The sequence below is a fragment of the Globicephala melas genome, chromosome 2, assembly GCF_963455315.2.
Source record: "Globicephala melas chromosome 2, mGloMel1.2, whole genome shotgun sequence".
Taxonomy (NCBI): Eukaryota; Metazoa; Chordata; class Mammalia; order Artiodactyla; family Delphinidae; genus Globicephala; species Globicephala melas.
Window position 1 is genome coordinate 61,462,421 of NC_083315.2, and position 23,625 is coordinate 61,486,045.

At 35.0% G+C, this 23,625-nt stretch overlaps 1 protein-coding gene across 11 annotated transcripts in view; it reads right to left on the reverse strand.

The window, feature by feature from the left end:
- NEO1 (neogenin 1) overlaps positions 1–23,625 on the reverse strand; it is a 242,625-nt gene that overhangs the window by 90,695 nt on the left and 128,305 nt on the right. For all 11 annotated transcript variants that reach the window (XM_060294023.1, XM_060294026.1, XM_060294021.1 and 8 more), the window contains exons 6-7: positions 18,530–18,684; positions 17,038–17,158 (exon numbers count right to left, since the gene is read on the reverse strand). In XM_060294023.1, the coding sequence (XP_060150006.1) occupies positions 17,038–17,158; positions 18,530–18,684 (276 nt within the window). The remainder of the gene's footprint in view (positions 1–17,037; positions 17,159–18,529; positions 18,685–23,625) is intronic.

Genomic DNA, 23,625 nt, shown 5'->3' on the forward strand with positions numbered 1-23,625 from the left:
AACCAAATAAGATAAATATTTTAAAAATTCATACCTAAAACATATATTCAAACTGCTGAAAACCATGGAGAAAGAGAAATTCTTGAAAGAAGTCAGAGGGGAAAAAAAAAAAAATCACCTTACCAGCAGAGAAACAATAAAAATTACAACGAACTTCTTGTCAGAAACCACATAAGAGAGTAAAATGAACATAAGTGAGTAAAATGAAATATTTAGTGTTGAAAGAAAAAAAATAATCACCAACCTTGAATTCTATATCCAGCAAAACTATCCTTCAAAAGTAAAGGAGAAAGAAACACTTTGTCAGCAAACAAAAACAGAGAATTCACTGCCATCTGACCTGCCCTGAAAGAGATGTTAAAAGGAAGTCTTCAGGAGGAAGAAAAATGAAATAGGCCAGAAACTTGGGTCTACATAAAGAAAGGAAAAGTGTGAGAGAAGGAATAAATGGAAGTAAGATAAAAATCTTTTATTTTTCTTGATTGATTTAAAAGCTAACCATTTGCTTAGAGCAATAATATGGATAAGTGAAATGAATGACTACAATACACAAGGGATGGGAAGGAGGAATTGGGAATACTGTTATAAAATACTTGTAGCACAAGTGAAGTGTTAATAGTGTTATTTGAAAATGGACTTAAATTAGTTTAAAATGTTTATTGTAAAATCTAGGGCAACCACTAAAAAAATATTAAAAGAAGTAAAACTGACACACAAATAAAAGAGATGAAATAGAATCATATAAAATACTCAAAACCATAAAAGGCAGAAAAAAGACAGGGGAAAGAAACAAAAATGCAATGAATAGTAAGAAAACAGAAACACAGTAGATATTAATCTGACCACAGTAATAATCATATTAAATGTAAACAGTCTAAATACATCTGTTAAATGACAGGCTGTCAGAATGGATTAAAAAAACAAACAAGACACACAACTACATGCTGTCTACAAGAAACTCACTTTAAACAAACAAATTCAGATAGATTAAAAGTAAAGAGACGGGGGCTTCCCTGGTGGCGCAGTGGTTGCGAGTCCGCCTGCCGATGCAGGGGACACGGGTTCGTGCCCCAGTCCGGGAGGATCCCGCATGCCGCGGAGCGGCTGTACCCGTGAGCCACGGCAGCTGAGCCTGCGCGTCCGGAGCCTGTGCTCCACAATGGGAGAGGCCACAACAGTGAGAGTCCCGAGTATCGCAAAAAAAAAAAAAAAAAAAAGTAAAGAGACAATTACACCCATCAGAATGGCTACTATAAAATAACAACAACAACAAAACAGAAAGTAACAGAGTATTGGTAAGGATGTAGAGAAAATGGAACCCTTGTGCACTGCTGATGAGAATGTAAAATAGTAGAATGGTATAGCTACTGTGGAAAACAGTACAGAGGTTCCTCAAAAAAATTAAAAATAGAATTCATATGATCCAGCAATTCCACTTCTGGGTATATACCCAAAAGAACTGAAAGCAGCGTCTCAAAGAGATATTTGTACACCCATGTTCACAGCAGCATTATCCACAATAATGAAAATGTGGAAGCAGCCCAAGTGTCCGTTGGTGGATGAATAGATAAGCAAAAATGTGGTAAACATGTACCATGGAATACTGCTCAGTCTTTAAAAGGTAGGAAATTCTGACATATGCTACAACATGGATGAAGCTTGAGGACATTATGCTAAGTGAAATAAGGCAGTCACAAAAAGACAAATATTATGTAAAAATTTCTGTTTGCCAAGGTGAAAAGAGTTCTGGAGATGGACGGTGGTGATGGTTGCATGACAGTATGAATGCCAACGAACTGTGCACTTAAAAATGGTTAAGACAGTAAACTTTATATGTATTTTACCACAATAAAAAATTGGGAAAAAACACTTGCAGAAGATAAGATAGAGACAAGGAAGAAGAGGACAAGAATAGCTAGAACAAAAAACCAAATTCTAGTTTAGGATAATATTCAAGGGATGAAGCAGCCATGAACAGGAAGCAGATTACAAATTCTCTTCTTAAGCACTGTCAAAGGGGGCTGAGTTACAAACATCTTTTTGTTACGGATTAGAACAATGACTTCAAAATTTTGAGTAGGAGGATCCCTTTTTACATAAACTTTTTTTTTTTTTTTTTCGGTACACGGGCCTCTCACTGTTGTGGCCTCTCCTGCTGCGGAGCACAGGCTCTGGACGCACAGGCTCAGCGGCCATGGCTCACGGGCCTAGCCGCTCCGTGGCATGTGGGATCTTCCCAGACCAGGGCACGAACCCGTGTCCCCTGCATCGGCAGGCGGACTCTCAACCACTGCGTCACCAGGGAAGCCCCATAAACATATCTTTGAAGAACTTCACGTGTTAGTGGTTATTGTTTAAATATCTTTTCTTTATAAAACCACATAATTAAAGGTTACAATGAATTCAGTGGAAAAAAAAGTAAAGAGATGGAAAATGATATACAATGCTAACACTAATCAAAAGAAAGCTGGAACAGCTAGCTGTATTAATTTTAGACAAAGCAGACTTCAGAAAAAGGAAGATTGCCAGGGATAAAAAGGGATATTACACAACAATAAGGTTATCAATTCTCCAAGATGACATAACAATCCTAAATGCATATGCATCCAACAAAACAGTGCCAAAATATATGAGGCAAAAATTGACAGAACTGCAAGGAGAAATAGATAAATTCACTATTAAAGTTGGAGAGTTTAAACACCCTTCTGTCAGTAAATTATAGATCAAGCAGGAAGAAAATAAGTAAGGATATACATGATCTGAAGAGCATCATCAATCAACTTGATCTAACTGACATTTATAAAACATTCCAACCAACAATGCAGAATGCACATTGTTCTTAAACTTAGATGAAAATTTACCAAGAGAGATAGCATCTGGGCCATGAAACACATTTTAACAAATTTAAGAGAATAGAAATCACACAAAGTATGTTCTCTGACCACAATGGGGTTCAACTAGAAATAAGTAACAGAAATAAATGGAGCCCCCCCAAATATTTGGAAATAAACACACATCTAAATAATCCATGGGTCAAAGAGTCACAGGGAAAACGAAAAAATACTTTGAATTGAATGAAAAATACAACTTATACAAATTTCTGGGATGCAACAAAAGTACTGAGGGAAATTTATAGCATTAATGCACATATTAGAAAAAGAAAAAACATCTACAATCTATAACCTAAGTTTCCACCTCAGGAAACTAGAGAAAGAAGAGTAAATTAAACCTAAAACAAGCAGAAGAAAGGAAATAATACAAATTAGAGCAGCAAGTAATGAAAATGAAAACAGGAAAACAACAGAAAAAGTAAGACTAAGAGCTGTATATTTGAAAAAATCAGTAAATCAAGGAACCTCTAGCCAGGTGCCAAGAAAACAAAGCTGCAAATCACTGATAACGGATATGAAAGAGGGGCCATCACTACTGATCTCATAGGCATTACAAGTATAATAAGGGAATACAGATCTTCCTCGACTTACAATGGGGTTATGTCCTGATAAACCCATTCTAAGTTGAAACTACTGCAGGTCAAAAATATATTTAATATGCCTAACCTACCGGACATCATAGCTAAGCCTAGCCTACCTTAAACGTGCTCAGAACTTTTACCTCAGCCTAAGTTGGACAAATTCTTCTAACACAAAGACTAATTTATAATAAAGTGTAGAATATCTCACGTCATTTACTAGATACTGTAATAAAAGTGAAAACCTGAATGGCTATATGGGTAACAGAATGATTGTAAACGTACTGGTTGTTTACCCTTGTGACTGCACGGCTGAATGGGAGCTGTGGCTTGCTGCTGCTGCCCAGCATCATAAGAGAGTATCGTGTGGCACATTCCTAGCCTGGGAAGAGATCAAAATTCAAAATTCGATGTACAGTTTCTACTGAATGTGTATTACTTTTGCACCACTGTAAAGTCAAAAAATCTTAAGTTGGGGACTGTCTGTACTTCAAACTCCATGCCCATAGAATTAAGGAAACAGACCAATTCCTTGAAATATATAAATTATGAAGACTCACACAATTAGAAATAGATAACCTCAATAGCCCTATATCTATTAAAGAAACTGAGTCAATAATTAAAAGCCTTCCTTCCGTAAAGAAAGAACCAGCCCCAGATGGTTTCACTGGTGAAGTCTACCAAACACTCAAAGGATAAACAATATGAATTCTCCATAATTTCTTTGAGAAAATAGAAACAGAATACTTCCTAAGTCATTCTATAGAGAAAGTATTATCCTAATATCAACACCACACAGATATTGCCAGAAAATTACAGGCCAATATATCTCATGAACACAGATGCAAAAATCCTTGAGAAAATATTAGCAAGCAAACAAACAAATAAATAAATAAATGGGGGGAGAACAGACAAATCTCCTGTGCAGAAAAACTGCAAATAGTTTATGTACTCTGCTATAAGAAGGTGGAGCATAGCTCCTTACTCCTTAAGTGTGGGCTGTGTACCGTGACTTCCTTCCAAAATGTATAGTATGGAAAAGGGAAAAAGGAGTCACTTCACAGTGGACATACCTGACAAACACTACCTCAGCCAGGTGATCAGAGTCAACACACACAGTGATCAGTCACGTTGATAGTACATACCTTGATATGATGTGATGAGAATGGAAATTTACCTCTTTGGTCCTCCTCCCCAAAACCCATATTCCCAGTATAACCATGAGAAAAATACCAGGCAAATCTTAACTGAAGGACATTCTACAAAATACTTGACCAGTGCTCCTTGAAACTTATCAAAAACAAGGAAAGTTTGAGAAACTACCACAGCCAAGAAGAGTCTAATGAGATGTGATGACTAAATGTAATGTGGTATTCTGGATAGGGTCCTGAAACAGAAGAAGGACATTAGATAAAAACTAAGGAGCTCTGAATAAAGTATGATCTTTAGTTAATAAGAAAAAGTATCAGTGCTGTTTAACTGTGACAACTATATCTTACTAATGTAAGACATTAACAATAGGGGAAATGGCATGGGATGTAGGGGAACTCCTTATACTATTTTCATAACTTTGCTATAAATCTAAAACTAAAATTTAAAATAAAAAGCTTATTAAAAATATAGACAGATAAGCAAACTGGACTCAAAGATAAAATTAGTGGACTAGAAAGTAATTCTAGGGATTTTGCCAGAAAAAAACACTTAAGAAGTGGCATGTAAAGGGAAAATTTAAGAGTAGTTAACAGAATAAGTAGCAAGAGCAACAAATGTCAAATACATACCATCATAAAAATTTTCTGGACCTAAACAGATGTCTGTTTTAAAGGAACCACTCAACACTGGACAATATGAATTGGGAGTGGAGGAAGAAAGAAATCAGCACCCTGAAACTGCAGAATTCAAAGGGTAAAAATTCCAAAAGCTTACAGAGAATAAAGCTTTAGACTATTATTTAAAGATGAACAAGAAAGATTCCCAACAGTATGCCAAAATACAATGAAACCTTAAAAGAGAGCAAATAATACATTTTCAAATATGCAGTCTTGAAAATTTACTTCTCACACATCCTTTCTGAAAAATGTACTGTAACATATACTTTAGAAAAATAAATTAAAAACAACAATTCCAAGAAAGTATAAATTGTAATCCAAAGAATATAACTGGGGGGAAGGTACAATATATGAGCAAGAAGGCAGTGAAAGCAGCGTGATAAAGTTTTTCAATTATCTGGTGAGGGGAAAGATATCATGATTAACCCTAAGTGCTGCTAGGGAAAAATATGGGTAAATATCAATATGTATGTCAAATTTCAAGGATAACTATTTGAAAAATAGAAACAAATTCAGGTGGGTTGGCAGGACTCACACAGATGATAAGTGTAAACCTGTCTATAGTCAATAACCATAAAATAAAAGGAGAACAAAAGTTTGAAAATGAAAGACTAGAAAATATACATCAGGCAATGCTATTAAAAAGAAAGCAGGTATAGTAGTGTCAGTATCAGACAAAACACAGTTGAAGGCAACAAGAATTAGGGCCTTCAATGAGTGTTTCCTGTTGATAAAATAAATACCATGTTGTTTTGTTTCTAAGATGCACTTTTTCCACATTTTAACATGTCTGAAATCAGGATGCATCTTATAATCCATGGTGTCTTAGATCTGATGAAACACAGTAATCCACCAGGAAGATAAGTTATGATTCCTAATGCGTTGACAATATAGTTTCTGAATATATAAAGCAATAATAGTTAGAAACACAAGAGCTGAATAAATCTACAATCATACCTTTCTTAGAAATATATTTTCTTAGAAATTGGCAGATTCAGTAGACAAAAATTAGGTGAAGCTCTAAAGGATTTTACAACCATACTTAACAATGATCTAATATTTACGAACCATAATATCCAGCAAACATAACACCCACAGAACTGTCACCAAAAAACTGACCGTGCATTTTATCACAAAAAGAATCTTAAATTCCAATGAATTGAGAAATGCAGTCATCTGCTAACAGTAAGGGAACAGTAGATTTAAAATAACTGCTATACAGGGAAGGAGGAGGGAGGAGACTAGAAAAACTTAAAATGATTTCCCAGCAGTCTGAGGCCCAAATAAAGCTGGTACTTATGTATTCAGTACTGGTCTTCCTGGTTGTGAGAGAATAACATACGCCAAAATAAAATAATTCAAAACTATCCAAATACCTGAAACGTCCATTAGCACCGTTGCTGAATAGCTAAGAGACTGGTTAGGGGCACAATGCAGTGTGAACACATACTCACAAAAACAGTTGGTTAAGGCTACTTATTTTGAGTATTCAGTTTCAAAGAAAGGGAATAGAGTTGCATGTGAATGTTCCCACAGACTTTAAAGCTCCCCCTCTGAGGAACTAAGTCCCAAAGGTAGAGCAGAACTAATCTGATACCAGAGGAAGGCACTCTATTGGACAGTTTTCATAGGCATATGTTCTGAAAAGCAGCCCTGGCAGTGAACTGCTGCTTTAAACAAATGACTTATATAAACAATTGAAGGAAGTTATAAAACAAAATGAACACAAAACATTCCTCCCATTCTTGTGTGCAGGAGAGATGTTTCAATTTTAAGGAAGTCATCTGACATTTTCCTGACATCAAAAGCACTCATTAAAAAAGGTGTGCCAGTTGCTGATGACGCACCTATCACAGCAGTGAGCCCAGAAAAAAGACAGCCTTCTCTCCTTTCATCCTAAATCAAAACGCTATCTTCTTAACAAGATTCCAAAACCCAAGAGGAAAGGAAAGACAAAATGTGTAAAGGTATTTCTGCTCATTACCCATTTAGACTAACAAAAAGGGAAAACTGACTTTGTTCCAGTGTGCTTAATGATTAACATTAACTCTAATCATAACCAATTTTCCAAGACATTTGAGTATTAGCATTTTTAAAAATTCAGATTCAGAAGTCCAAAGTCTAACAGTTTTTATTTCCTCTGATTGTGTAAAAAGTAACAGAATACAAGTAGTACCTAATCCAAGTCTTTAACAAAACTACTTGACAAGAAACTACATCTACTCAGATTTGTAAAGGGGTGTAAACTGAAGAGGAGCTCTAAAAATTAGGAGACAATTGTCATCAGACTAGAATCCAGCTAAAAAGTCAGGAAACGGTCAGGAAGAAACTGTGTAAGAGGAAACTCAGAGAGTAATTCTGCTGGTGAACAAAGGCTGTTTCTTAAAATATGCATATAGCTAAAATATTAGGACATTACAGTAGTTATGAGGCAGTAGTAGCATTTAAAATGCTAATACTATAGACAAAATTTCTCAAAATGCATATCAAATTATACTATACATTTTATGTCTGGTGATCTCTTAAGCATGCATCAATCAGGAGATATTCTCAACATCAACAACACTAAAATCTAAAATGAAAACCACTCTGATCCAGTACTGAAACTATATGAAATCAAGGCTATAAGCAGCCAGATTGTCAGTGATGTCTTTTAGACCCAAATGATATTCTGCCAACTATGACATTACTGTGTAATTTAACATCTTTTAAACATAGCTACCAATTAAAAGATATTCAGACATACTATCTTCCTTCTGGTGTTTTAGCACTGCATAATGGATTCTTTCTTTATAACAAAATAATAGCAACAATTCAAATTCAAGCCTGCTCTTTGATAATCTCTAAATCCATTTTGTGTCCAGAAAGGTCATCTGCAAAACTTCTATTTAACTGCTAAACACCAAAAATTATAATTAAGGCACTAAGTTATTACCTGGACCTCACAAGTCCTGGTCTTAAATTCATGACTTTTGATATAGATGAATTGTTAAACATTAAACAAACTAATCATACTTTTATTTCTATTTCTACCTCCCCAGAACTATCTAAAAACAGAGCAGCAATTACAGCACAACTCAACAGTAATGGGGACAAACTTTCCTAACCTAAGTAGGCTAAGATCATAATCCTGTTTTATACAGAGAATCTCTCTACTTGTATTTAGTGTAAAACTTCAATTTTTTCCTCTCCCTTATCTTAAATATCCAAAAAAATATCACAAATCTTGTCCTATCTTCTTTGTAGAAACATCCAGTTGACATTTAATAAATATTTCCCATGTATGAGCCATTGAGGGATAAAAAGAATTTCTCTTTCCACTGTCACCGCCCAGTTGAGGGTCTCAAACATCACATCTGATTTGGTAGAAAATTCTCCTAATCAGTATCACAGATACCATTATTTTTCTCTCTAAACGCATTCAACACATTTCAAATACACTAATCCTCCTAAACTGCTACTGTTTCTTCATGTACCTGAAAATTGCTAGGGTCTTCCAGCTACTCAAAAAATTCCAACCTTTTGACTTGGTATTAAATAATCTGGTTTGGACACATCTTCCAGGATGTACAATCTTGTATTTATACTTTTCTGAGAACGCTGAACTGTACTGCTTTCTATTGTTCAAATGCAGTTTGAGTCTTCTTACTTATACACCTGAAATGTCATTCTTTTTTCCCCTTTGTGTAACATGACCAAACTAAAATCCCATTCATCCTTCTATGCTCAGTTTAAATGCCATATTCTTCAAGAAGCCTTCCTTGTTTTTCAAATCTAGCAGAAAGCATTTCTTCCCATTCAGAATTACAGTACCACTCTGGCGTTTAGCACAGCTTGTACTGCAGTTCTTAAGATTCATAATCCAAAACCTCTACCCTATTAACTATTTAGAACCTTTTAGATTCAATAAATTAGCAATTATTGGAGTGACTTTAGAACATACTGTCCACACCCAGATAACTCTGCGAGTGAAAAAAGGCACTTTTGGTAATTATGGTGGGACAACAGACATAAACTAGGACTGCCTCTGGCACACTAGATGCATGGTCATCCTTGCAAAATGATATACCTGACCAACCTTATCAATAAGTGTAACCACAGTAGACTGTAGATTTAAAAGACTAAACTTGAAATTAAAAGAACGTAAATGATCTCTGTCTTAAAAACATTAAACTAGGGACTTCCCTGATGGCTCAGTGGTTAAGAATCCGCCTGCCAATGCAGGGGACACAGGTTCGATCCCTGGTCCAGGAAGATCCCACATGCCATGGAGCAACTAAGCCCGTGTGCCACAACTACTGAGCCTGCGCTCTACAGCCCACGAGCCGCAACTACTGAGCCCACATGCCACAACCATTGAAACCCGCGTGCCTAGAGCCCGTGCTCGGCAACAAGAGAAGCCACCGCAATGAGAAGCCCGCTCATCACAACGAAGTGCAGCCCTCGCTTGTCACAACTAGAGAAAGCCCGCGCAACGCAATGAAGACCCAATGCAGCCAAAAATAAACATAAATAAATTTATTAAAAAAAATTAAACTTCCTTAAGTGATAGAAGTGAATTTTGAAACTGAAAACCTAATTATCAGTCCTAACTTTGATGCCAACTAGCTATGTGATATAAGGCAACTCACTTAACTCAGTCTCCAGCTCAGCTAGACTAGATACTCAGGTCTCTAAGGTCCATCCCAGCTAGACTCTCCATGATTTTACATTACTTCTCCTGATGGCCTATATAGTAGGGTTAGTAACTATAAATCTCGATTTATTTACACAGTATGTGTACTCAATAAAATACTTGTTGGTTTAACAAAACAAATTTGCTTTCAATATTTTAACGAATTATAGCTGTCTTAGTATTTATATGACATGATTCATCTTCCAGGGAAAAAATGCTGTAACAGAAGATATTATATTTGGAGATAAGAAGATAAGCTTTTGGAGATAAGAAGATAAGCTATTTGGAGATAGTTACCAAATACTCTTAACAACCTATTTTTTTCTCCCACAGCATTTTCTTTCAAGAAATAAAAACTCAGAAAGTTTTAAACTACCCTGAACAAAGTGAAAATCACTATGTATAGACCTGATTGCAATATTCCAAGTTTAATTTCTAATAGTTTTTATTTGGCTTTTCAAAATTTTACAGTAGTACATTGTTCTATCCTCCTCATCTTCAGACTTTTCCAATTCTACTCCTCAGATACAAGCACAATTAACAGATTGTTGTGTAGATCTTTAAAAGTTTCTTACACATATAAGCATACATAAATCTTTATCATTCTCTCCTACCTTTTCCACCCAAGAAATCTTTTCTGCTACTTGCTTAATAATAAAACTTAAGTATTTTTCCATATCTACCTTATACAGATCTACATTATTAACAGGTACCTAGTATTCCATTGTATTCATGTATTTAATCAGCCCCCTTATTGGTTGCATTGATTGGATTGCTTTCAGATTTATGCTAGTCTAACACAAATATCTTTAAATATTTGGTAACTATACCTGCAAGATAAATTACTATAAAGAGAGTTATGTGATAAGAGGGTATATGAATTCTAAATTACTAAACTGCATTTCAAAAAAATTTATATTGTCATCAAGAATGCAAAACACCAGTCTCCTCATACGCAAGTTTGATGAGAATAGAGAAGTTAAAAAAAAAAAAAAAAGGTAAACCTCTAAGTACCGACATGTGCATAAAATACTGTTTGGTAAAATCACAAAAGAATGATTTCACACCTTCAAATAAAAAGTTTATACATGAATGTGTGTATGTGTATATATAAGCATAAAACACACACACAGAGACTTCTCTAATGCTCAGGTCCCAACTAGCATATCCCATCAGAAAGGCCTCTCTGTCTATCCTATTTAAAGTAACTCCCAATATACCCTCAATAATTCTTTAACAGAGCATTCTTTTTATTTCCTTTAAGTAGACATAAAAGCTGAATTATTCTGTTTATTTACTTGCTTAACGTCTGTCTCTGTTAATACAACAGAAGCACTGTGAAGGCAGAGAATCATGTCTGCTTGTTAGCTATTTAATCCCTACCACTTAGGGCAATGGATATAGAATTTTATATTACATACAGAACTTTGTTCAACAAATATTTACTGAACAAATAAATACATATACAATGTTAACAAGGGCTATCTCTAGAAAGTGAGATAGGGGAAGGGTTAAAAGAAAGGTACAGTTACTTATATTTCAGTCAATTATGCATTCTTATTTTTGACAATGAACATGTATTATGTTCATCTATTTCAGTGCCAAGTTTAGTTTTATTTCAAATACCTTGCAATCTGGTCACATAGATCTTTTTTCTTGTTTTACAAATTTAAATAATATAATTGAATATTAAATGGATTTCTGTTGTCTACTTAAAAAAAATCCTCAAACCTTGCTTCATGAAGTTAACCTTTTATATGCACTTTGATTTGGATTAATGCCAACTACTGAATTCCTATTCAGTAGTTTTGCCTTTGTATATTCTTTCAAATTACTATTACCTTAGGACTTCCCTGGTAGCACAGTGGTTAAGAATCTGCCTGCCAATGCAGGAGATATGGGTGTGATCCCTGGTCTGGGAAGATCCCACATGCCATGGAGCAACTAAGCCCAAGCGCCACAACTACTGAGCCTGTGCTCTAGAGCCTGCAAGCCGCAACTACTGAACCCACCCGCCGCAACTACTGAAGCCTCTGCACCTAGAGCCCGTGCTCTGCAACAAGAGAAGCTACCGCAATGAGAAGCCCGCCGACCGCAACGAAGAATAGCCCCCACTAGCCGCAACTAGAGAAAGCCCGTGCACAGCAAGCAACAAAGACCCAACGCAGCCAAAAATAAATTTAAACATTTAAAAAAGTACCTTAAGGTTAGAGTACTTAAAATTTACAAAATACTTCACATATATTATTCTATTTGTCCCTCAGATGTGTGCTATGCAGAGATTATTGTTTATACTTATAGATAAGAAAACCGATGCTCATAGAGATTACCTCATCTTAGTAGGGTTGGAACATAAAGCCAATACTTCAGATTTTGAGCACCAGGTTTGTTTTGTTACATACTGTGGCAGGTAACATAAAATTAGCTGGCAATGTCTTAATCTTTTTGCAAACAATGTATCTATTTATTTCAATACCTAAAGAGTGTTCTGAAAAGCACCTTATATTTAATGCACCTATTTCTAAAACAACTGCATTTAACAGATTATTTGAGTGATGTGGGGCCTCAGAGATCATTTAATTCCTTAATTTTAAATAAAATTTAAAAATCACAGAATTTCAGTGCCTGATTCAATCACTCAGCAAGTTAATGGCAGATAAGAACCAGAACCCAGGCATTGACATTAGATGCATTTTCAATATTAGAAAGTTCCTAGACATGGAATTCATGCTAAGAAGTCAAATTTCATCAGAGTTGTCTTGAGTTAAAAGTTTTATTAAAGTTATAATTACTGCTACAAAAAAGCAAAATAACTGATTAGAATTTATCCTTTGATTAAAATCAACACCAACTATCACACATTCTAAGTGCTTTAGATTTAAAATATTCCACTAATGACTAACAATTTCCTGCTATCTAGCCAACTTTTAATCATGCCAGGTCATTAGTCACTTATTCCAGAACTTCTACTATTCAATATTTACCTCAGATACTATACGGAATTTTTTACAAATGTTTCTGTCAAAAAAAAAGTAAAGCTCAGGAACCTTATCTACCACAGCCATAATATCCTAGAAGTCATTTAATTAGTCGGTAAAATATGAATTTCCTTTACTAAAAACAAGTTCGTATTAATCCCTTTTCACCAATCCATTTTCCCTTACTGGAACTAAAAAACTGCCAATTATCAGACTTGACATGAATGAATATACAAAGAAAAATCGTATTTGTGTTTTTATATCTCAAGACACATGATAGTTTTGGAATCTATTTTTAAATTCCAACTGACACAAAGAAAGGATAATAAAAAGTTAACTGACAAAAACACATTTTACCTTAATTCTTATTACTCATACTTGCAGTACTTTATATGCCAATACTTAAAAAAATCATTCAACAGATGATTATAAGACATAAAGTATATTAGCATAAAATAACATAATTTGAACTAGCAGCAAATAAAAATAATACTGTTATGTTGTTAAAATATTTTAAAAGCCACAATCTTCTAAAATCAAGAGTTGCTGCTCCTAAAATGCATAAGAGTAAAGTTAAATACTAAAAAATGCATTTTAAATGTTTTAATTAAGGAAGTATGTTTGACATCCAACTCAGAGAAACAAAGAATAGAATGGTGGTTGCCACGGGGTTGACGGATGGGGGGAAAAGGGGAGATGCTGGTCAAAGGGTACAAACTTCTAGTTTAAGAGTTATAAGTTCTAGGGATGTAATGTACAGCATGGTGGCTATAGTTAACAATTCTGAGGTGTATACTTGGAAGTTGCTATGAGAATAGAACTTTAATGTTCTCTCCATAACAACAAAATGGTAATTATGTGAGGTAAAGGATGTGTTAACTAACTTTATTGTGGTAAACATTTTGCAATATATACATTCATCATCACATTGTACACCCATTGTTCATCTTAAACTTATACAATGTTTTATATGTCAATTAGACCTCAATAAAGCTGGGGGAGGGGGAGGAAGTATGTTTGAGACATACTCATTCTCAAATTCTATTTCCCAATTTGATTAGAAATACTGTTTCCTAGTGTTGTTGCACAGATGTTTTATATATTTTAACTATAATTATGAAATTTCATTTAATGTTCATAGGTGATAATTAACTTAAAAGTCATGCTGTCCAATTATATCACAGGCCAATTATGGCTGCTTGAAATTACCTTCTTGCAGCCAAGCACTAGCCAAAAGGCTGATGACCAGGATTTATAACTACACACTTCCAAGAAGAATCAGAAAATTCCCTCTACAAAAATAAGACTGTGTCAAAGATGCTCAAATACTTTCAGATTATTATTAAACAAGGCCGTGATCAATCTGATCCTGTTCTAACTTTACAGGCCTCCTTCCTACAGGAACAGATACTCTATTCTGTTTCCATACTGAGCCAGGTCCTCTTATTAACATCTGGAAATCTTATCATTTGAGGTCTATTACAAAGGAAACACTTTCCATGAAAAAACTTCCCTGTTGACACAGAATTCCTCTCTTCTGAATTGTATGCTGCCTTATTTATATTATAAAAATAACACTTATTATGGACTAGTATTAATGTCATACACATCTCTTACATCCCTTACAACATCATAAACCTCAGAAAGGCAGAGATCAGATCTTATAAACCGTTACAGTCTCTCTTCTAGTTTTCCCACATAAATATTTATCTTACAAATTAAAATAGCAAATTAATAATATGACATTTACTCTCCTTCCTAGAATCTGTGCATCCTTAATGCATCCCTGACAAGGTCACTAAAAATTTTCACCAGCTCACAAAACATCGTCTGTTTTTGAAAGGTTGTTTCAAAAAGAATAAAACACACATTATGACTATAATTATTATGCCATCCAAGCATTTTCAGAGGAAAGTCCGGTTAGGATTAGTTTAGCATCCTCCTAGCAAAGCCACCATTTATACGGTTAGTGTTAAATCTATAATGGTAATCACAAGCACAAATATACTGAAGTCCCTTTATTTAGTTCCATGGAAATAACCCTAGGAGAGCCATGACATGTACTAAGGAAAAACACTGCCACTAATAAAAAGAGATAAGCCTATCTACCTCACTTATTCTGTTAATGCCTTATTTGGGAATCATACTCAGGCATTTTGCCAAAATGGAAAAGTGATATGCTTCTACTATATCGTTTTCAATGTAAAGGGAAAGGTAAGATGACAGACAAACATAGGAAGAAAAAGAGCAATTCTACTATTTTACGCCCTTTTATGACAGTACTCTGAAATACATTCTCAAGAAATAGCATATTAAAATCCTACATGCTATTTTAGTGAAAAGACAGAGTAGCTTTGCCCATTAGTTTCCCTGATCACAACGCAACCGGAACTTAAATTTGACTCAGACACCCAATGAGATGTCTAAAGCAGCCTCTTTTTCATGCATTCTTGAGAAACACACAAAATGAAAAATGCTTTCCCTGCTAAAACAAATAGTACACCCAACCGTTATCAATTTCATAAAAACCTGTCATCCAACAATTCAACTTCTAGTAATTTAGTATGAGAAAATAATCATATAAAGAAGTTCTGCATAGCCTCATTCATCATAGTTAAAAAACAGGGAACAGTTTAAATGCTAACCAATGGGGAATCATTTATATAAAACAAAGTGTATATTTACTATTCAACAATGAAAAATGTTGACACAGATGTATACTCACTGACATGGAAAGATGTTCACAGCATGCTGTTGCAAGAAAATAGGTTATAAAACCATATACACATCTGTGTGTGCTCATACGCAGTACTCCTAGATGGCAGGGTTTGAAGCATGTGCTTGTAATCAATTTATTGTCTTTCAGCTCCAAATTCATACTTTATTGCCTGCTCTGCAAAAAGGAAGCTGGGCCCTTTACGTATTTTTCCTTTGCTGACATGTGTTAAAACTTTATCAGTACAGCGTGCTGGTGAGTAGCTTCCCTCAATACCCCAACCCCACTGGTGGTTTTTTAGCAGAATACCTTCACTGAGACACCTCCCTGTGAACAGCTTTTGCCCAGCACAATAGACAGGAGGTTTTGAACAAGCTTCTATGGGATGGCAGCACAGCAACTTCTCCATCATCCATTAAACCATGGCCACACCCTCTCTAACATGATTTGGATCAGCCCTGAGAGGGGCCTTTTCCTGAACATTCTCAGACCTACGGGATGGGGCTGCTCCTTATGTCTGCCATTCTTTTATATTCATTAGAATTCTCTTTACTCCTTACTAGCCAACCCCTTGCCACTCCAATCCCTGGTTACAGTTAATAATTTTTAATAAAGAATATTTAATTCTTTAGTTTTTGCTCAAATTACCGTGTGGTTTCCCCAGAACTGACCCTGACTGATGTGAGTTTTTTTTTTCCCTTCTTACTTTTCAATGTTGTCTGAATTTATAATAAGCATTTTAAAATTTTTTTTTGCGGTACGCGGGCCTCTCACTGTTGTGGCCTCTCCCGTTGCGGAGCACAGGCTCCGGACGCGCAGGCTCAGCGGCCATGGCTCAGGGGCCTAGCCGCTCCGCGGCATGTGGGATCTTCCCGGACCGGGGCACGAACCCGTGTCCCCTGCATTGGCAGGTGGACTCTCAACCACTGCGCCACCAGGGAAGCCCTCTAAGCATTTTTTGTGTGTGAAAATCAGAAAAGGCAAGTTTATTTTGGAAAAATTAAAGAAAAATTCACTACTAAATAAACATTAAGTAAAGTTTTTCTACTTTAATAGATCAGAAATATATTTGTAAGATTAAAATGACTGAAATCTGAAGAACATTCATTTGTGTAAGACTATAAATGTTCAGTTTTTCTTTTCTTAATACCAATTTCTTTTCAACATTATCCAAAATTGTGTTTCTAGGTCATTTAAAAAAACAGAAATGATTTAGACTGCTATTTTTTTCTCTCTTAGTTATGCCATATATTAGCCTTTACAAACAGGTTATTAATCACTAGATATCCTGGAATGATAGCTCCTGTGATAGGTCCTAGTTCCTCAAACACAGTCAGCCTCTTTCATCTTACTATTTCAGCCCCCCTTACCATGTTCAAGGATTATCAGTTGGGCTCCAGCTTGTGCATTTCCAACATCATTTTCAGCAATGCACTGATAGAACCCTTCATCTGATTTCACCAGACCCAAAACTTGAAGATTATGTTCCTTCTGAGGAAGAAAAACATAAATAAAATTTTATGATTTAACTGATAAACATCAGTTCAAAATCTCAAGGATATGCTCTTTCTGGAGAGGAAAAACAAGTAAAATTGTATGATTCAGTTACTGAATATTATCTACCTATGAACTTGTTAACTCAATTTTATTGACAAGATACTGACTCAAGTGACTAGAAAAGGAAACACTGTCATTAACAATTACGAACTCAATCCTTATAGAAAGTCTTATCTGCAATGTATGCAAACTTACACCTTTGCTTGGAAAAATATCTGGCATGCAATACCATGTGACCAGAGTGAGAGTCTGAATTTGTGAATTCAAGGCATTTTCTTAAGATTATCTCTAATATCAATAGTTCTAACAGATAAGTTAAATGAGGCCACATATATAAAAGCTTTTCTTAAACTATAAAGTACTAAATGAATGTCAACTATAGTTATTGTTACTGATATTTTAAAAAATAGTATGAAAATAATGATAAAAGAGGAAAAATGCTAATTTAACCATAACACGCTGCTTTTTAATTAGGGTTAAATACTTGTGAATTACTTTTTGTAACATATGAGATTACGTACTTTAAAAATAGAAAATGTATTCCTATGAAGAATGAATTAGTTATATGAGAAATTTGTAATGAGACATTAAGTCTTGAACAACCATAATTACTTCTGATTATGTCTATGAATGTCAGGTATGCATCCTAAGATATGTCATTAATCTTTATTACTAAAACCTAGATAATTCTGTTAACAGGATGTTAGATAATGATAATAATGACAGTGGATAATATTTACTAAGCATTTCCTATACACATATAAAGTAAAAAGAAATAATGACTGAGTCTTCTTAAGTAGACTTAAGGCTACTTATTTACTTTTGCTTTACTTTTTAAAAGAATCTTTATGTTTATTTTCACAACAACTGTCCAACACTGGGCCACCCTTATTTTGAAGGGTCTGGGCATCAGTATAAGAAAGACAGACTTCTGCTCCTTGAATAGAGAGCTATGAAGACAATTGGTACATGTGAATATACACACAGGATAATCATTACCCAGAAAGTGGTGGCGGCTGTGTTAAAGAGTGCTAGTACGTCCGAGGAGGACTAGACTGTTGGTCAGGAGATGTGGACTTCAGGCTGAGTTCGAACACTGACTTGCTCTGTGATCTTACATGAGCTACCAAAATATTTCTGGGCTCAGCTTTCTCATCAGTCAATGAAGAGATTATATTCTAAGCGAATTTTTCTATCTTCATCTTATATACACCATTTCATGTACTACAGATAACAGATCTCTTGGTGATTACATTTAAAGATATTTAAAGGTTTCAGAGATAAGTTTCTTTGAAAAATACTTACTACAATCTTAAAGTAATCACTTGGGATAACCATATCCCCATTCTTGACCCACTTCACAGTTGGAGTTGGCTTCCCAGTCACTTCACATTCAAATACAATATCCATAGATTCATGAGCATATATATTAGTAGGCTGCTTCAGGAATTCAGGTTGAGCTTTAAAACAGAAAGAAAATTAAGGTATTAATAAAAATAAAAATAGGTACCTATTTATATCTCAAGCAATTTTTAAAAATCATAGAATTAATAGGATTTTTAATTATTTGAGGCTTTCATATGTTTTCATAAAAACATAACAAATACATATTTAAAATATATGTTAGGGACATGATATCTTTAAAAATTGATATTCTGGCATAATTGACTGGCAGAATAATTATAACAATAATTTCTGAGTTTCTCTGTTGAGAAATATTTACTAAGTTGACTGTTTTGAAGAAAATGAAAATAGGAAAGTTCTAAGCTGTCCAAAAATTGAATATTGAAGTCTATTTCCCTAAGATTTAAACCATTTTAGAAAAGCCATGATTACAATTCAAAAAGAGCTGAGAAGACTGACATTATCTTCCTTTTCAGTCAGCTTGATGAGTAACAAAAGAACCCAAAAAGTAATACAAATGTCACATTAGAGGCCTTAAATAGTTTACTCACAGAAACACACACACACTTCCATTAGTAACACCCTTCATTACATGCAATGGTTTTTAAGGGTGGGAGGTAGAGTGACAGAATCTTTGGGAAAAAGTTAAATGTATTTGAAAAAGCTTGATTATCCCATTGTCTCCCTTTCCCCTTAACCCAAAGTTGTAAATCACTGACTCAAATAGATTCAGTAAGACTTTGAATTTAAAGGGTAAAAGTAGATCATCTAGTCCAACTTCCTACCTAATGCCATAATTTCCTATTCCTGCTACATCCATGACAAGTGGTCTTACAAATCCGTTTGAAGTTCCAAATGACAAGGAACTCCCTATATCACAAAGAAGACAACAACAGCAGTTTTTTTTTTTAAACAGTTGAGTTAAAATGTGCTCAGCCTGCTGGAATTTTGATTGGGACTGGACTGAATCTGCAGTTTGACACCTTAACAATACGGAGTCTTCCTTTCCATGCACATGGTTTATCTCTCCATTTATTTAGATGTTTGGTTTCTCTCATCACTGTTTTATATATTTCAATATACAAATTTTGTTCATACTTTATTAGCTGTATCCCTAAGTATTTTAAATTTCTTGGTGCTACTGTAAGTGGTACTTTTTTTTTTTTTTTTAGTTTCTAATTGTTCACTGCTAGTATCTAGAGATGAAACTGATTTATGCATATTGACCTTTTATCCTGTGGTCATGTTAAACTCATTCATTAGTTCTAGCAGCTTTTTATAGACAATTCTGGGATTATCTACGTAGACAACCATGTTGCCTGTGAATAGAGAGAGTTTTATTTCTTCCTTTCCAATCTTCTTTCTTTTTTCATTTTTTTAATCTATTGCACTGGCTAGAGGGGGCAGGTCCTGGGAAGAAGTCCAGACTAGCTCTATAATTTGGGTAAATGAAGAGTAAGAGTATAGAGAGCAGGTAGAACCCCAGGTAAGCAGTAGAAGCCAAAGATGGTAAGAATGTAACACAGTGATGCAAGATCAAGAAAACATAAGTGTACAACTAGATGAAGTAAGGGAAATCTATTAGCAGTGAATTTAACTCTCTTTTCAAACATTGGTTAGTCATCTGTATTCTTTGGTGAATTATCTGTACACATACTCTGCTATTTTTATCTATATGTAAGAGCTTTTCACATAATGCCAGTTATTAATTTATGGCCTCTCAGCTCCAAATCCACTCTTCTTTGTAATGATGGATGTGGACCTTTGCCAGCTGATGCAATGTTAGACTTTGTGAACAGAGGACACTGGAGGGACATTGTAAGGCATGGCAGAAGAAAAGGTTTATCTTTCAGGTTGGGGTGTGCTGTTCTTCTCGGCCCTACAGTGCGGCAGCTAGAAGGTATGTGGGAGAACCATTGGTGATCACCCTCCTGCAAGTTTCTCTGCTCAGTCTCTAGTAAGTTTCTCCAGTTTACTCTAGCAGGTAGCTTTCTGTGCAGGAGCTCTGACTGTTAGCATTCCATTAAACAGCATCCAATATATCAGCTCTGACTCAAGGCACCCCGCTGGGGAACTTCCTGCTCATCATCAGTCAGGCCAATGGCATCCCAGCAGGCGGCTTTCCACACACCAGCTCAGGCCTGTGGCATCCAACAGGCGATCTCCTGTGGACCAGTTTGGCCCATGGGCTGTGTTCTCTGGCAGTGACTACACTCTCTCCAAGGTCTGAATTGCAACCTTGAGTAAGGGTGCCCTCTTCCAAGTTTGTTCCTTTTTTTGGATTCTCTCCCTCGGCTCTTGAGGTAGTAGCTAATTCTTATATTTACTCTTTCTTTATTCTTTAGAATCCTACTTTATCCTATTTAGTAGTTAAAACACCTTTTATTAGTTAATAATTATTTATGTTTAATTCTCCTTGTTCAAATTCCTGGTGCAATTTCTGGCTCCTGACTGGACCCTGACTAATACAGTAAGATATTAATCCTTTCTCTTACATGCCAATATTTCTTCTCAGCTGTTTCTTTTGTCCTTTTAAATTTAGGATGCCTATTGTATCAAAGTTTTAAATCTGTATGTGGTAAAATTTTTTAGTCCTCTCTTTTTTTGGCATCTGTATTTTATTATTCTTACTCCAAAGGGTTTTCCTTGCTTCCATACTATAAAAATATTCACTTACTTTTTCTTCTAGTATGTCTATGAAACAATCTTGACTTCACTGAGTTAAGCATCCAGCTTTATATTTTTCTAAACAGCAACTCCAGTAGTCCCAATCAAAGTAACCGATTTGAAATAGTTTTAATATCTAAATCCTATATACTCTTAGGGGTTTATTTTGCATATTAAGTGGTTTCATTGACCTGTTTATTCCTGGGCCAGAACCACAAACTTAATGATTGTTACTATATAGTATTTTAAAATACTTGGCAGAACAAGTACTCTCCTAATTTATTCCTTTATTTCCTCAAAAATTTCCTAACATGTTCATTAAGATGTTTTTTCCCAGATGAATTTAATCTTTGCTTATGTTTCTCTGTTCCTTCTCAAAGAAAACAAACAAGTTGAAGATTTCTTTTTGTCCTTGAGAATATTCTACTAGGTATATATAGTTTAATTACTATTTTAAATTTATTTGGAACAGTAACTTTCACTTGGAATTTTAACTTTCTGTGTGGCTATACTACCAACTAGTTACACATATAGAGTCATTTGTTTCATTTTACTTCCCCTTTTCAGCCATTTAAAATCTGCAAAAAAGGGTATATTCCAACAAGTCTTGCTTCTAACCCTGTTTTCTCTACCCTTTTCCCTCCCTTCTCCTATAGGTAACCATTAATTTTTTTTGAATGATTTACCTTTCATTTAAAAAATTATAAGCAAACAAACACAATTTGTACCCACCCCTCATCTTCAGATTAGTTATGTACTAAACAATTTTTTCTACCTTCAAAGCCTTCAATCTTAACCACTATGGTACCATGTTTCTGAGGAACTGACATATCCCTTAAGTCTAAGGGACTGAGGCGCCCCCTGAAGCAGAGTATGTAATTCTGGAAAACAGCAAAATTCTCTTCAAAAGAAAATCCAATTGATATAATTTTAGTATGCATTTTCAGTAAACAGACTTTCAAAGACTATCAGAAAAAAATCATCACAAACAATGTTCAATTTATCATTTACTTTTCCCTTTCATGAATTATAAAATAATGCCTTTAAAATGTTCTCCAGATTTTAACCTCTCTGTAGATAGTATTCACACCAATTAAACATAATGTAAGAGCAGATGTTTGTGGTTGGGAAGTTAAATTGATAACCAGAGAGCAAATGAGTCAATTACCATAAGAAAATAAGCATCGTAATGGAAGATTATGCATTTTGTTACCAAAGAGATAATTAAGCTTCAAATTCTCTTTGACAGCTCCCTATCCCTTCTAATGCCATAATCATTACAAGAACAATTTTAATTGCTAAATGCACAAGTAGAACTTAATACTAAAACATATTACACTTGCAAAATTCCCTTACTGGAAACATCACTTAATTCCATAACTATTATATAATGATGGAAATTGCCACTCAATTCAAACAGAAAACAATACAGGGCCAACACCAAAGTTTCAAGGTTACTTTATTATGCTGTTATTTAGAAGATTATAACCAGTTTTGTTTACATTAGCTCTGAAATGTTGGAGTTCCTATTGTTTGATTTTAAAGGTTTAGACACTGAAATTCTTAAAAAGCACTTTAAGCAGAGAAATAAAGCAACTTTGTCCATTTTATGTTAAACTGCACACTGCACACTTGCTGTTCTTAAGCTTCTTTTCAATAATTCACAAAATTACATGTAAGTCCTTAAAAAAAATCCCAACAAATAAAACCCAAGCATTTTAAAGTCTGAAATCCCCTCAGGGATGTTGTCTGACAGTCTAATCACAAGTCTGCTGTAAGTACTGGCTCAACTAACAAAAATACATTAGAACCCTCCAATACTTCTTGAGAAAGCTTCTTGTTCCAAAGAAGATGAATGTTGTCCTTAATCTCCAGGTGAAACAGGTGAAATCAATTATGAAGCAACATTATGACAGAATTGCCACACGACCTTGAAATTACATTTCTATCCTATCCCTATACCTCCACGTCCAGTTGCACTGCATTTCCTTACCCCTACCTCTCAACTTAGCTAACAGGTACTCATCCTTCAGATCTCTAAAAACAATCCCTTAAAGAAGCTTTTCCTGATCCATAGCCGCCCCCCCTTTTCCTCCCCAGTCCTAGGCCATCACTGCCCTATTTACCATTGAAACCCCAGTGGCCTAAACCATAATAGGTGTTCAATGCATATTTGTTAAAATCAATGGTTACTTGAATTCTAAAAATTCCATTAATCGGCACTATCAGAAAATTAGATGTTGAGAATAAGAATTTTTTCAAGGGGCTTCCCTGGTGGGGCAGTGGTTGACAATCTGCCTGCTAATGCAGGGGACACGGGTTCGAGCCCT